This window comes from Olea europaea, chromosome 1, assembly GCF_002742605.1.
Source record: "Olea europaea var. sylvestris chromosome 1, O_europaea_v1, whole genome shotgun sequence".
NCBI lineage: Eukaryota > Viridiplantae > Streptophyta > Magnoliopsida > Lamiales > Oleaceae > Olea > Olea europaea.
The window spans coordinates 12532331-12548109 of record NC_036237.1 but is presented as its reverse complement, the minus strand read 5'-3'; the positions used below and the strand labels follow the sequence as shown (position 1 = coordinate 12548109).

Below are 15779 nucleotides of genomic sequence, written 5' to 3'. Positions count from 1 at the left end.
CTTTTACACCTCTCTAAGTAGGAGCTCATTATTTTATTCATGTTTATATTCTTTCCATAATTGGAACGGCTAAATTTTTACGGTAAGAAGGCAACAATGTGCCATCCTCGACCCATTTGACGAGTAGAAACATCAGTTTTATTTTATCATTTAAGTATTAATCATTGGTTATTGGGATGACTTGCAATAGAAATGAATGTGATGTGCCTAAATGTAGGCACGGTCAAATGTCAGCATTTTCTATGTCAACCAATTAAGACGTGCAAACCACTTTATATTGCTTCAATTTACTATATATGTTTCATAATCTGATACATATGCCAATATTATGTTGTTTATAAACACTTTCTTTTGAAGAATTGGTGTCTTTGGTTAATCAAATGGATTCAAATTCGGAAACAAATTGTCAACAAAATGTGAAGAAAAATTGGGGTTGGACTGCCGCGAGGGATGCATTCCAAATCCTCACAACCACCCTCCTCAGCCTCGTCCTCCCGCTATCATTCCTCATTCTTGCTCGACTCTCCACCGCGCGCTATCTTTTATCTGTCTTGGATAATTATCCCGGGATGAAGCCCATTTCCCTTTTATGCACTCTTTTCTTATCCATCAAGCCAAGCATTCTCCATTTCTTGGTTTCTCTTCTTAGTTTTGCAGCTCTTACACATGGCCTGACGGGTAAAATTGCATTTTTAAGACCATTGGTCGAGCAAGTGGCCAAACCTCGTCTGTATGCAGCTTGGGTTTTTCTTTGCGCGGTACAAGTTTGCATTGGTTTGGGGATTGAAGGGAGTATAGCTGCCGGAATAGATGGCTTGCGTTTTGACGTAAACAGGAGTCCTTTATGCAGAGTAATTTTCTTCTTGGGATTGCACGAGACAATGCTGTTTTGGTCGAGAAATGTTGTGAAGCCGGTGGTGGATGACACGGTGTTCGGTTGCTCAAGGGAGGAGAAGTGTGTTGAAAAGGTGGCTATGGCCTTTACTTTTGGTGGCTTGTGGTGGTGGAGGCTGAGGGATGAGATGGAGCCACTAGTGGTGTTGGCGGAGATCAAAAGGGAGCTTATGATAAGTATTGAGGTGGCTGATTTTATGGATTGGTGGTTGTATTACTTAACTGTCACAATTGGAATGGTTAGGGTGGTGAAAAGTCTTGTTTGGATAGTCACAATTTTAATTTGTAGGAAGGTACAAGTGTCCATAGCTAACGATGAGAAGGTTTGAATTGTACCTTCTCAACAAATTCATTTCGTTGATGAGTAATCTTGGCATGGGATATCTCGTCAAATCAGCCATCCCACTGCATGTAACAGGGATCGAACCCTCTTTAATATTACTTTATGACTCGGGGCTTAAGAGACCTGATTGATAAGAAAAATGTGCTTATTTCATTCATTGGTTGTAATTCCAACTTAATTCCTTACTCTTAATCCAGTCTGTGATTGCACAAGACGAGAATTTTAAGATTTGGTATGAAAATTTTTATCTCCCCTTCGATTTCTTCACTCTTTCCATCCAGTTCTAGCGAGAAAAAATTGGCTTTTATCTTGGAAAATCTGATAGTTTTGTGCTTTTACTGCTACACTACATTATACCAATCATGCATAACATTCGATGTCCAAGTGTCGAGTATCGCATATGTACTTAGCCCCTTAATTACTCGCAGCTGCAGTTTGTCCAAGATACCAAGCCACATTTCATTCTAAATACTTGTTCATATACTTCATAAAATGGTAGAGAAGATACGTATGAAATAGTATGCGACTATTTCGTGCACATCAAATGTACCGTTCTACAAATACTTGTAGAGCATTGCAAATATTGAAAAAGTAATTTCGACATCAAAAGATGGCAAAAAAAAATGGCTTTTAAGAATTGCAATTTTTTGGCATAAACTTCGTTGCATCCTCAATAAGCCAAATACCTTTTATCAGGTTCGAAGAAAGTACAAGAGGATATCGGTTGAGACATGCAACAGCATCAGGTCACTTGAGACTTTTCTACTTTACTAAACGCTGCAAGTTCGCAGGAGGGAAGCCTTGTGTTAGAATCACGTGATCTGCTTTCTCATCCATTATAGCTAAATCACTACTATCTGCACCAGAGTTAGGTTAGATATTTAAGAATTCGAGGCTAAGAAAGTGCAATACAACAATTTATCAAATATTAATAACAGATTCTGAAAACTGAAAAAGAAAAACCTCTAATGGATAGGGTGAATGTGAAGATGCCTGTGTTGTATACCTCTTTTTTTTTTTTTTACGCAATACTAAATAAGACTAGACACTAAAATAGACAAGATTCTAACTTATTTTTCTTAATACTTTCTGACTTAACAAACATGCCATAATTCTTAAGTGACCAGAAGTGAAACTTTCTGAAAGGAACTTTGGCAGCGATTCAAAAGGCATGAATGGCGCAACCAAAAGAAGTGGAGTAACTTACAAATGTATAGTGAAATAACCAAAATCCAAGGACAAACTAAGATACAGGGACTCCTTGCTGTGGATGACTCCAATCACGTTAAATTAGCCAGTTTTCCATCTTGACTCAGGTGAGGGAATCAACGAAAAACATCCTTATTTGAAACTTTGGCCTTGTTTGAGCCTCATTTTTGTCAAAGAAATGATTTTTGAATAGTGTATTGATGGAAAATATATGGTTAAAAAATAAGGAAAATTTTTGGATTCACATGCAATATTATTTTATTAAAGAATTTGTGATTGAAATGAGGTCAAAACACTATTCAATAATTCATTTTTTACAAAAAATGGGGATCAAACAAGGGCTTAAAATGCGGAAACAACCTTCAAGGTGCAGAAAACCCCATTTAATAAACTTAGAGAATTTGATAAAAATGATGATTTCCATAATGAAATGTGTAACTAGGGGTGAATGTAAAAAATAATAATAATAAATAAATAAAAATAAAAAGTAGGGACTTTTGCATAATAAACTTTAAACATAGAGACATTTTGTGCTAATGCTTTGACTCATTATTTCTAGGTGCTCATAAACAGCTAGGTCAAAAATACTATTTGATCAAATCACATTTTTTTCACATATTTCATTAAATTCACAAGTACTATTTACTACTCATCTACCCTTATTTATAAACAATTTGCCTCACACAAGAAAGAAATGAGATGATGAACCTAAAAAAATTGAGTGATGACAAAAGAAATATCCAATTATAGGCATAAGCGTGGGCGTGATCCTTATTCTATTGCAATTTTGCAGCTAACATCTCAAAAGAAAGAGTAGTCGCAAAGGAACTAATCGCATATATTTATATTTCATATATCCTCCATAGAAGAAGCAGAAGCATAGATTCATGCACACAAAGGGGAGTGATTTTGCACTTCCATCTAATGACTTGTTTCCATTTTGCAAATGTGGAGCATGTAGGGCTAAGCTTAAAAAGTTCACTCATAAGTAAATTAGTTTCAAACACAATTTTTGTTAATAGTCAGAGTTGAAATAAGTTAATTATTTTGGCAGGAATGTAAGATTTACTTTCCAAATTACGTATGTTTTTACTTAGAAATAAGTAAAAGTCCGTTATCCAAGCATGTTTGAAAACAAAAAGTTACTTAAAAGACGAGCTCTAGTGAAAGATGAGATCATTACCACAATGAAGACCTACAGGGAGAGGGAAATATATCAATTTTGTCATCTGCCCATTCTGGAACTCCCCCAGCTGCACTGACAGCTTTGCTATCTGCATCTACTGTGCCTATACTCGCATCATCTTTATGTGCATCCAAATTTTCACTTGCATCTGATGAATTTGGTACACAGTATTTCTGTAGCCACCTGTCAGTCTCCCAGAGAACATGCAAGACACTCTCTCGTGCCGCATAACCATGACTCTCAAAGGGAAGAATAACCAGGCGACAAAGTGCACCATGACCTTTCAAAGCATTAAAGAAGCGATCGGACTGCATCATTGCAAACGATACAGATAACATAAATTAATCTGGTTTGAACAAAGAAGATAATCTTCAAGAATAAGAAAGAAGCTCAGCATTAACAGCATAAACGTCAACTGCCACAAGTTTAGACAAGTTAGAGAGAGAGGTACGGAGAATCACATTATTTCCATTTTATTTTAAGAAAAAAAAATCAAAATCAAAATAAACAGGATCAGACCTGCATTGTCAAGGTTCCAGAATTGTTGTCTTCTTCTCCATGGATAAGCAAGATAGGCTTCTTAATTTTATTAGCTGACATGAAAGGGCTCATCTCAACATAGGTCGAAGTAGCCTCCCAAAGTGTCCTATCCTCATTCTGTGAAACAACAGTTGGAGAATTGACATACCATGCAAAATAAAAGTATAGTCTAGGGAATAAAAAGCAACTCTCGCACCCAACATTTATATGCTAATCCTCCCCCAGTATTGAAAAGGCCAAAACTACAGGGAAAAGAAATCAGAGGATATCTCTACCTGAAACCCAAAAGGTGTAAGCGTTCTGTTATATGCTCCAGAGCGCGCAATTCCGCAGCAGAACAGATGAGGTGCATGAGCTAGAAGGTTAGCAGTCATGAAAGCCCCATAGGAATGACCGCCTATGGCAATTTTGCTTCGATGAGCCACCTTTAGAGGGGGGCAACTCCAAAATTAATCCTTTCTAGTCTCCAAATTAAGCTATTGAGTAATGATAAGAAAAGAGCAGGAAAACTTACTCCCCGACCGATGACTTCCTCCACTGCAGCCTCTGCACTTCCAACTAGTTGCTCCACATACCTGATGCGTACAAAAATTACTTCACGTCTGAATGGAAAAATGAAAAGCTTGTACACCCATCATTGTTTAAGCACAAAGCACAGGGTCATGATAAGTCAAATGACTTGGACATTGATTTGAGTAAAAAAGCAACAAATGTGTAGCAGTAGAAGTTACAGGAGAGACTCAAATTATAAATTCTGTAGGAAGCCGGATACTGTAAGAATTAGGATATGGAAAGTTCCATCAATTAAAGATTATGTGTCTAGGATATATAGAAGGTGAAATTGCTTCCATAATTAGAAGATTTATTTTTCCTTTTCTTGACTATGTCATGTAATATAAATAAGATGTGGTAGGCCTTTAGGTAAATATATAATTCAATTAAATACGGAAATTTATTTCTTCATGATATAGAGCCAGGTTTCTAAACCTAGCAAAACATGGCGGAATTCCCCACCAATAGTAGGGAGTCCACAACCTCTGAAACGTCAAGCTTCGAAACAGAGGTTGGTCATTCAATTGGTACGCTGGGACTTGAAAACTCTTCCTTCCAACTCACGGTAAAGAAGTTGAATGGAAGGAACTTCCGTGAATGGGCCCAATCCGTAAAACTAGTAATTGAAGAAAAAGGGAAGTTGGGTTAGTGAGACCAAGAGACCAACGGATGCTGCCGTGTTGCAGAAGTGGTTACTTGGTTGGTGATTTCCACAAAACCAGCCATTAGTAAGACATCTTTTTCTCCCGACTGCAAAAGGACGTTAGGGACTCAGTAAGAGACCCACTCAAATTCTGAAGACTCGTCTCATATCTTTGAAATAAAGACTCGACTTTGGCAAACTCAACAAGGACCCAGGGATGTAACAGACTATTACATGGAAATGGTGACCCTCTGGCAAGAATTAGACCTCAATATAGAAGAGGAATGGAAGTGCCTTAATGATTGCTCTCTGTACAAAAAGATGCAGGAGAACGAAAGAGTTTATGAGTTTCTTGCAGGATTAAACCGTGAATTAGATGACGTGAGAGGCAGAATTTTGGGTCAACGACCAATACCGCCAACTAGTGAGGTGTTCGCAGAGGTTCGCCAAGAAGAAGCACGGCGATTGGTGATGATGAAGGAGACGGCCGAACTTGCTGGAGAGATGTCAGCCCTCAATGCTAAGAATAATGGAGTTGGGCCGCCTTTTAAAATGTCAAAGTCAATTGGGCCAAAATCTGTTGGGCCAGGTATCAATGGATCTGGACCTGCAAGTTTAAAGTTAATGGGCTTGAAGCCTGGTCTTAAAAAGTGAGATGGAGTATTGGGCTTTTCTTTAAAAGGGGCGACAAACGGGTCAAACCAAAAACAACAATGCAGACGACTATGGTGTGAACATTGCCGGAGGCCAAGGCACAAAGAAGATACGTGTTGGGAAATTCATGGAAAACTCACAGACTGGACGCCAAGGCAAAATACTCGAAACAGGGGATACCAAGCTGAGACAATAAATTCTACTTCAAGTGGTGCATTCAATTCCAAACAAATGGAACAACTCTATCAAATATTCTCTAGCCTTCAAACATCTGGACAGCCCTCTTCCAAAAGTACTAGCTCTCTAGCCCATAAGGTGCCTTTAAGCACGACAAAATATAAAACCCCTTGGATTATTGATTCGGGTGCATCCGATCACATGATGGTTCACTCCAACTATTCTCGTCATATTCAACTTGTTATGGAGGTGTTAAAGTGAAAATTGCAGATGGTTCGCTCTCTTCAGTTGCGAGAAAATGGGGTATTCGAATTTCTGAATCCATAACACTTGATTATGTCCTCCATGTCCCAAATTTGTCTTATAACTTACTATCTATTAGCTAACTAACAAAAAATTCCAATTGCTCTGCTAACTTCTTTCCATCTTACTATGTATTTCAGGACTTTTCATTGGGGAAGACGATTAACAGTGCTAAAGAATGTAAGGGACTATACTACTTCGAGGAAGCTGATGTGAGTAGATTAGATCAACTTAATAACTGTAATTCTGCATCTGTTTCTAGTGATAGTGAACTTTTGTTATGGCTTGCCACTCTAGTCTTCCATACTTGAAACGTGTACTCCCTCCAAATTTTTTCAATAAGACTTCAATTGAATTTCAATGTGAAAATTGCAAACTTGCAAGACATCAACGTTCAACTTTTCCCAAGTCTACATACAAACCATCTACACCATTTGCCATGATCCATAGCGACTTATGGGGACCTTCCCGCAATCCCTAATCGTACACACACAAAATGGTTCGTCACATTCATTGACGATCATACTAGGGTTTGTTGGATATACCTACTAAAGGAAAAAATCGATGTCCGATCAGTATTTATAAACTTTCAATCTATATTCCAAACACAATTTCAAATTTTACGAACTGACAATCGCACCGAATACTTCAATAACACTTTACAAGATTATCTAACGAAACATGGAATAGTCCACCAAAGTTCATGTATCAACACTCCCCAACAAAATGGGATCGCTGAACGAAAAATAGACATCTACTTGAGGTTGTTCGTGCCTTAATGTTTACTACGAATATGCCTAAAACATTTTTGGGTGATGTAGTCTTGACATCTACATACCTCATCAACCGTATGCCTAGCCGTACTCTCTCCTTTGACTCACCCATACAACGATTCCAAAAATACTTTCTTAATTCTAGTCTTAACTCAAACCTACCCGTATAAGTATTTGGTAGTACAACCTTTGTACACATACATTCCCATCTTCGTAATAAACTTGAACCCCGTGCGATCAAGTGTGTATTTATCGGGTACTCACCCACTCAAAAAGGTTATAAATGTTATGACCCATCTACCAACAAGATCTTTGTCAGCCTTGATGTCACCTTCGAAAAAACACCTTACTTCCAAAAACCTTCTTTACAGGGGGAGAATCTAAGTAAAGATGATCGATTTTTTGATCAGGAATTCTTAGATGTTAATTTTTTCCGCCTAACCAATATACAAATCCGTCAACCTACCTTCTACCATGCAATATACAAAAGAAAACTTGAACTCAGGGGCAGATAGTGGATAACAAAGTGACAAGGAGATTCTGGTTTACTCAAAAAATCCCAAATCAAAGTACAAAGAAACCCACACACCTTAGGCACCAAAATAGTCAAAATCAGTGGTAGAACCTGATGAGATGAGAACTTCGACAAAAACATATCTCCTGATAATGATCTACCTATCACTCTCATAAAACAAAACTCGATCATGTACCCTTCATCTCATCTCAAAATTTACATCTTATAATAATCTATCTGCAAGATTTCGTGCTTTCACAGCTAACCTCGATAAAACAGGAATTTCAAGAAACGTTTAGACGCCCTGAAATCACCACAATGGAAAGAGGCAGTAGTGGAGAAAATGAGAGCTCTAAGGAAAAATGAAACCTAGGAAGTAGTGAACCTCCCAAAGGAAAAGAGACCAGTTAGATGCAAATGGATTTTCAATGTGAAGTATAAGGCCAATGGGGAAATAGAACGCTATAAGGTACGTCTAGTTGCCAAAGGGTATACGCAAACATGTGGGATAGACTACACAGAAACTTTTGCATCGGTGGAAAAACTAAATACAGTTCGAGTTCTTCTATCCTTAGCAACAAATCTAGCTGGCCCCCTCCAACAGCTAGACATTAAGAATACATTTTTGAACGGCGAATTGGAAGAAGAAGTCTACAGACAATACCATCAGGCTTCAACAAATGTAATGAAGAAAATCAAGTATGCAAACTCAGGAAGTGTCTATATGGTCTCAAGCAATCACCCAGAGCATGATTTGATAAATTTGCAAAGGTTTTGAAAACTCAGGGATACCAGCAAGGGCAATTTGATCATACTATGTTCTTTCAACAATCTAAAGACGGTAAAAAGGCGATCTTAATTGTATATGTTGATGATATAATTCTAACCGGGGACAACATAACAAAAATGGAAAGATTAAAAAAGTGCTTAATCATGTGGTATTTTTTAGGGATGGAGATTGCAAGATCAAAAAAGGGCATCAACATCTCACAACGGAAATACATCACTGACCTCTTAACTGAAACTTGCATGCTATGATGCAAACCAATCGACACACCTATTGAGGCAGGAAAATAAAGGACGCAGGAAACTCGATGGAAATGGACGGATACCAAAGATTATTCAGAAAGCTAATCTATCTCTTGCACACTACATCCGGCATTGCTTTTGCGGTTAGCATGGTAAGCCAACATATGCATTCTCCCAAAGAGGCTCACCTGGAGGCTGTATATATGTTGTGCATGTGACTCATATAGAGTGAAACACAGGTTCTGGATTAAATGGGCCAATGTCGGGGCAGAGCGGAGTGAGAGGAGCGGAGCGCATCGATCGGAAACCACCACTAGCTACTGTACATTTGCATGGGAAAACTTGGTTACTTGGAGAAGCAAAAAACAAAATGTAGTAGCAAGGAGCAGTGCTGAGGCTGAATTTAGAACAATTGCACAAATGATACGTGAAGGATTATGGATAAAGAAACTCCTAGAAGAACTAGAAGTTAACATAGAACATCCAATCAAACTATATTGTGATAACAAAGCAGCAATCAACATTCCCCTCAATCCAGTACAACGTGACAGAACCAAACAAGTAGAGGTAAGCAGACACTTCATTAAAGAAAAGTGGACGATGGAACCATTTGTATGAGTTGTCCCTACAAAGGAACAAACTGTCGATATTTTCACCAAAGGATTGCCTTGACAAATCTTCAATGAACTCATTTACAAGTTGAACATGATCAACATCTACAGTTCAACTTAAGAGGAAGTGTAGGAAGCCATATACTATAGGAATTAGGATATGAAAAGTTTCATGAATTAAAGATTACGTGTCTAGGATATATGGAAGGTGAAATTGCTTCCATAGGTAGCAGATTTATTTTTCCTTTTCTTGACTATGTCGTGTAATATAAATAAGATGTGGTAGGCCTTTGTAAATATACAATCCAATTCAATACAGAAATTTATTTCTTCAAATTTCCATGGAAGAAAATTATAGGACATTAAGTCTTGGTATTAAATAATGCGGAGCTTAATTTTCTAGGCATAGTAAAACAACAACCTTCTAAATATCCAGTCTGATTATTTTATATAGACAAAACTAAATGATGCAAAAGAATAGGAATGTAGAGTTCAGGATAAATGGAACACCTAATAGGAAAAGATGAGGAAATGACTAATAGGAAATAAAATATTTTATGCAGTATTGGACCTAAAATGTAGTATGACATCTGAAGTTACTTCAAGCCTTCAACACATAATCCAAATAGAACCTACAAAAGAAAAATTAAATCCTACATCTGGTGTAGCTTCCAAGAGATGAAAAGGGGAGCCATGACAAAGTGAGTTGATTTCATCACCTTCAAAAGGTGTAAATATCTTAAGCATGTCTTTTTCATTCATGTTTCAACATTTTGCAACATCTGAATTTTAATGCTGAGAGGACTAAGTTTCTACTTCCCAGTCGTGGTAGGACCCACTTGAATGATTTATAAACTCAGAATGTCTTTAATTACGTTTCTACTGTATTAATTGCATAGAGATTCATCTAAGTCTCTATCATTCTTATTACAAGTAAACAACTTAGCATTCCTGACTCTTTTCTACATCCAGTTGGCAGCAGACCACCCATAGTTACAAAATTTTCCACTATTCAGAAGAAGGCCAAATCTTATAGTAGTTTCAGTTTTTTATCCTAAAAAAAAATAAAAATAAAAAAAAATAGCTCTTTTACATTTTTATTAAAACAATATGAGGCCTTGGAAGCATTTACCATACCTATCATTTGCCTCTTCATTACCCTCACCAATGATTGGTATAGTTGGTCCAGATAAAATGGCAAACCTGCAAGCTTGGGATAATTGATGAGCGACATAAGCAAGATAGTATCTCAACTGAACAGAGGGGAGAAGAAATTCACACCTTCTTGCTAGCCAAAGAAGAGGAGATGTCGGACCAATGCCAGCAAACTCATTTGGGGAACCACGGACTTGTCCAGCTGCATCTTTGCTTTTGAACTCTCCAGGGTAAGACCACACTAGACATGGAAGGGGTCCATCTCTAGCAGGGTCATAATCCGGTGGAAGATATAGGGTAGCAGTAAGTTGTACCCCATCCTTCCTCTCGTACCTGATCATTTCTTTCTTCAAGGAAGACAACTGAGGGTAAGGATGAGGGAAATTCGTAATCTGGCATGCTTTCTTTCCTGGCCAACTCAGTATGAAATACTGGGTGTTTTCAGTTTTAGATTCTTTTGAAGTCAGTACTTTTAACTGATCAACATATAATTCCCCTTCAGTCTGATCAGACATCAGAGCAACAACAGTCTCATAATACTTCTCCTTGTCACTCTCCCATATACGTTCTTTATTGCCTGTATTTCTGAAATAACTAATATCAGATCACCCAGTTGCCAATGATTGATGACAAACAGAAATATATCAAACTTACATGTCAAATAAATCCAAAAAGGGGATATTTCCTTGTGGAGTAGCACCACTTCCGTTCAACAGCAAGTAGGTTCCTTGATCACCTTCCTTCCTCATCATTGCAATCACATAAGTACCAGCAGGAGTTCTTCGCAGCATAGGAGAGCCGGGATCAGAATAAACATCCTCAGAAGACCGATCAAATAGTATGCGTGGATTCACATTCTTCGATCCAGGCGAAATAACCCATGTTCTTATTTTCCGTGTTTTATACCAAGATTCATAAATTAATGCCAGCGAATCATCACACCAAGAGATCCCTCTGTGAAAAGGAGTAAGGAGTCAGAAATATGAAGCCACCATAATGGACATGAAAATATTAGAAAAACATGACAAATGGAGTTATTGATGATTGTAGCACTCTTATGGGTACTACTACAAATTTCAGTCATGGCTACGAAAAACAAATATTTGAATTTCAAGTAGATCCGACATGTTCATGACTTATATTTGTACAGAAGCCCCGGTCAGGTCAATCAATATATTCCACAGCGGAAATGCAGATTCTCCCAAGCATATTCTTGATATAGTTGTACAGTCATTAATCCATCCAGGAAAGTGGTTTGCTCCTTAAGAGTTCATGAGAATGACTTGAAAAATATAGGTACAAAGAATAATATGTCACAGGATAAAGGAGTTCCAGCAGAAAGACATTAAATTACGAAGCAATGACTATGCTCAAACTCAAAGCCACATCCAACTGTAGGATCAATTTTAAGATATACTATCAAATGAATACAACAGTAGCATAAATGTAAGATAACGAGTCTTAGAGAATGTCATTAAAACATGTATGCAATTTATAAGCTATGATGAAATTGACTCAAGCAGATATCCTATTGGAAAGCCTCAAAAAACGACGAAATCAAGAAAATAATAGTAGAATGTAAAATATTCTAGTGGACATAACCTAGATGATCCATTAAATCGTAAGGCAGAGTACAGCGGGACAGCTTGTATTCATACCCATAGCGCAAATCAAGCTTATGCAGAACTGCTGGTTGTTCACTAGCAAGCAACTCGGCAGGCTGTGTATAAACTATATCACGTGGAGAGACTTCTACTTTGGCATCACCGTCATCTTGTGTCTCAACCCTATTCATAATTCAGCAAAAAAAAATTCCATAAGCAATATGTCAAGCGTACAATAACAAGGTGAGTAATCATTTTCATTCTGCACAACATTTGCCAAATTGCACAAGACAAGAACATAATGTACCAAGGTGCATACCAGACAAGTGTAGAAGGCTTATCAGCTCTCCAATCAATTGAGCGCATCCCTCTACGAACACTATTGTGTGTAATAGGGATGTCCTCAGCAAGGGGCAAATCACAAAGTTCTCTAACAAATTTCCCATCAGCTGTCCAAACATCAACTTTTTTTGGAAATCTTCCACATGGTACAATAAATGAATAAGGTCTGTGAATCGAAGTAATCAAAATGTATTTCTCATCTGGAGAAGGATCCAAAGATGTATATATAGCTGGTGGTCCAACTGGCTTTTCCGTCCCATCCAAGGATACCAAAACCAGTTGTGAAGTGGCATAGTACTCAAATAAGCTTTCATCATATTCATCTTTGAGAAGATCCTGATAAGTTCTGGCTTGAATGGTGTCCTTTTGTTCGTTAGATAGTATCTTAGGGCCAGCGGGAACTAGAGGTTTCTTCGGGGGGTCTCCGCGAGAAAAAGGAATGGTGCAAACCAATAGAGTTGAGTTGTTCACCCAAACAAAGCTGAGAAGCATAGATAAGATAGATGTTAATATAATCATTATTCACTAACCTTCAAAAAAGTTTAAACATACTTGTCAAAAACTGCATTTAGGAACACATCTGACGACTCAAATAGTGGCCTAGCTTTTCCTGTTTCCACATCTGCAACCCATACTCTTAGCATGCTACTAATGCCATCCTCCTGTTTAAAATAAAAGCAAAACATAAAAACAAGAGGTCATTGAAATTTGAAGAAATAAGGAAATAATATTATTTTGAGTGGTGCACTTGCATTGAATAAGAACGTCTCTCTTAACCTAAGTTCCTAGATGAATTATGTGACATTCTAGCAAGTGAAGTCGGCAATTTAAGGCGTATCAACATGGTATCGTATTGACAACAATCTAGTTATATTGATGTTACATATATCGTTACACAGCTGGCACCCAGACAACAAAATGGAGCAACATACCTCATCAATTCGTACACTAAAGGATAGATGCCGACCATCATTCGACCTAGTAGGACAAAAGAGGTGAGTCATAGAATGATCGAAATAATTTGCACAAAATAACTACTTAAATGTACTAGCTCAATGTTTTTTTCTTTGGAAATCTTGTGTTTGTACATCTACTGTACTAGGAAATGCACTTTCTCTACACTAACCATATATCTGCATACATGAAACTCTGCATTCCCTGCTATGCACTTTCATTGAGTTCAATAAGATGTAAAGCACAGAACTCTTTTTTCCTTCTAAAAATGGAAAAATTGCAATCACACACTAGTTGAAAGACAAAAAAAACTGATATGTGGTCTAGATATTCAAATTTTATCAATTAAGTAAAAGCCCTAGAAACATGAAAATTATGAGAAGTTACATTAGCTCGAGTGATGTCATCCAAAATTCAGATTCTTTTCAAAATTAACAAGTAGAAAACACCAGAGAAACCTATTGCAGTGTGCTGTAAGTGACACCATGAGTGACAGTATGTACCATACCAGCATGTTTGAAATGTATAATATATGAATGATTTTGTACTTATAATTATTACCTTTTTGGCAAAAGGTTCACACTTCATTAGTAGTTTTATCAAATTTATTTACTCTAACAAGTGGCAGTAAATGGTTAATACTAACAGAGTAAAAACCACACCACATAGATCTCACCTTACAAATAGGAAAAAAAAACAAAAAAAAAACAGAGAGAATAAAGTTTATGCTGGGATAACTTCACCCTTTTAGGCATTAATAACAAAAAGTCCTGTAATATAGNCCTATGTGGAGAGAATGATAGTGCTGGAAGGGGTGGAGCATCAACAATATCTATAATCTCTTGTGGAGGAAGGTGATACCCGTCGCTCAATGACGAATCTACAAGCACGTGAAATATAACCACCACATGATGTGCATGAGCGGATAACAGATATTGCTAATGTTTATATTTGATACAAGAAGTTAAATTTCACAATTAAAGAAAAGGGAACATATATAAGGTATCTATACAAAACTCTAAAAAGGAAATAACTATTAATGTAAATGGTAATATGTATCTAAAATGTGGATCCATAAAAGCCGTGGGATGGCATGGAATGTAAATCAAATAGAATACATTTCTTAAAATGTAATACAGAAAATCCAAAGCCCCAAATAATAAACAAGTGTCCTGAAAACATAGAAACCAAGTGAAAAAATACAGCCACGTTGTTGATGGATCCACCAAGTGCTGGCAATCAAAAAACAAAGTAAGAGGAATTCACATTTTCAGGAAACAGATAACCACCCCCACGCAATCAACTAGAAAAGTTTCTTAAGTTTTCAGGTGCTGTAGAAGAAGCAAATGGCTATTTTCCCATATGATTAAAAACTATACTTAAAAATCCATACAATTACAAATCAAAACTTCGCCTCCAAAAGTTGGGAAACACACTTTGAGAAAGTATTACCAAGAAGATAAAACGATCCATCGCCTAAAGGACTTCCATTGAAATTTCATCTACTTCAAATCCAAGAATTCATCAAAACAATAAAGCCATATATATTTATCACAGTTCATTTATCCATGTATTAAACTAACAGTATACCTTCATAATGATCTGGAGTAGCACTTGCACCATTTGAGCCACCGCCGTCCTCCAAAGCAACGGCGTTGACTGGGACAAGATTGTGGAATCTCATAGCAGTAGACTTGATTGCAGGATTAACAATCGCAATTGGAGAATTGCGGATTTCGGTTCTGGAATGCGCTTTGATAATAGATGAAGATTTAGGGGGTTTCAGAGAGATAAGTGGTTTGGTAAGAGGATGGATACTGAAGTGGTGATAGAAGAGATAGAGGGGTAGAGTGTACCGATGATGGACATTGGTCAGTCGCATGGTAATAATGTCAGTGGAAAATGGAAATCGAAATGGAATATCTTTTCTTTTGGCTAAAAATAAAAAGTCCCATAAAAACTGCTTTTGGATTTTGGAATATAATTTTGGGGCAATTGATGGCTCTACATAAAGCAAGGCTGGATACTCATTTTTGAGCCTTTCCTTCTTTATATTTTTTATTCTTTTAGTAATATCTAAAGATACAAAAGGAGATTCTCGTGAAAAAATAAGGTTAAGTTACACTCTAGGTCCCTCATCTTTCAGGTTTGTAGCAATTTCATCCATGTTGATTTTTGTCCCTGTATCATTTCATTAGTTCGTACAAATTTTAACGTAAGTTAAGAAGGTGTACTACACACGAATATTATATCAAGGGAAATTTTGTCAAGCCACTTGAACCGTCAATTTCCTTGC

The 15779-nt window shown here is 37.1% G+C and overlaps 2 protein-coding genes across 2 annotated transcripts; one reads left to right on the top strand and one right to left on the bottom strand.

Annotated features, from left to right (window-relative positions):
* The first annotated feature begins 358 nt into the window (after positions 1-358).
* LOC111380193 lies at positions 359-1428 on the top strand. Its single transcript, XM_023004013.1, has one exon. The coding sequence runs from the start codon at positions 381-383 to the stop codon at positions 1221-1223; it is 843 nt and encodes a 280-aa protein (XP_022859781.1). The 5' UTR covers positions 359-380; the 3' UTR covers positions 1224-1428.
* A 266-nt stretch (positions 1429-1694) lies between these two features.
* Positions 1695-15419, bottom strand: LOC111404529 (probable glutamyl endopeptidase, chloroplastic). Its single transcript, XM_023033325.1, has 14 exons — positions 15074-15419; positions 14227-14363; positions 13462-13563; positions 13082-13191; positions 12507-13010; positions 12242-12370; positions 11238-11537; positions 10710-11168; positions 10566-10631; positions 4687-4747; positions 4448-4597; positions 4152-4289; positions 3630-3940; positions 1695-2014 (listed from the first exon to the last, which is right to left on the bottom strand). The coding sequence occupies exons 1-14, from the start codon at positions 15363-15365 to the stop codon at positions 2008-2010; spliced, it is 2766 nt and encodes a 921-aa protein (XP_022889093.1). The 5' UTR covers positions 15366-15419; the 3' UTR covers positions 1695-2007.
* Between the last annotated feature and the right edge of the window lie 360 nt (positions 15420-15779).

What these genes read in the sequence shown, in the direction of transcription:
- LOC111380193 (XM_023004013.1), top strand. Translation starts at nt 381, where the DNA reads ATGGATTCAAATTCGGAAACAAATTGTCAACAAAATGTGAAGAAAAAT.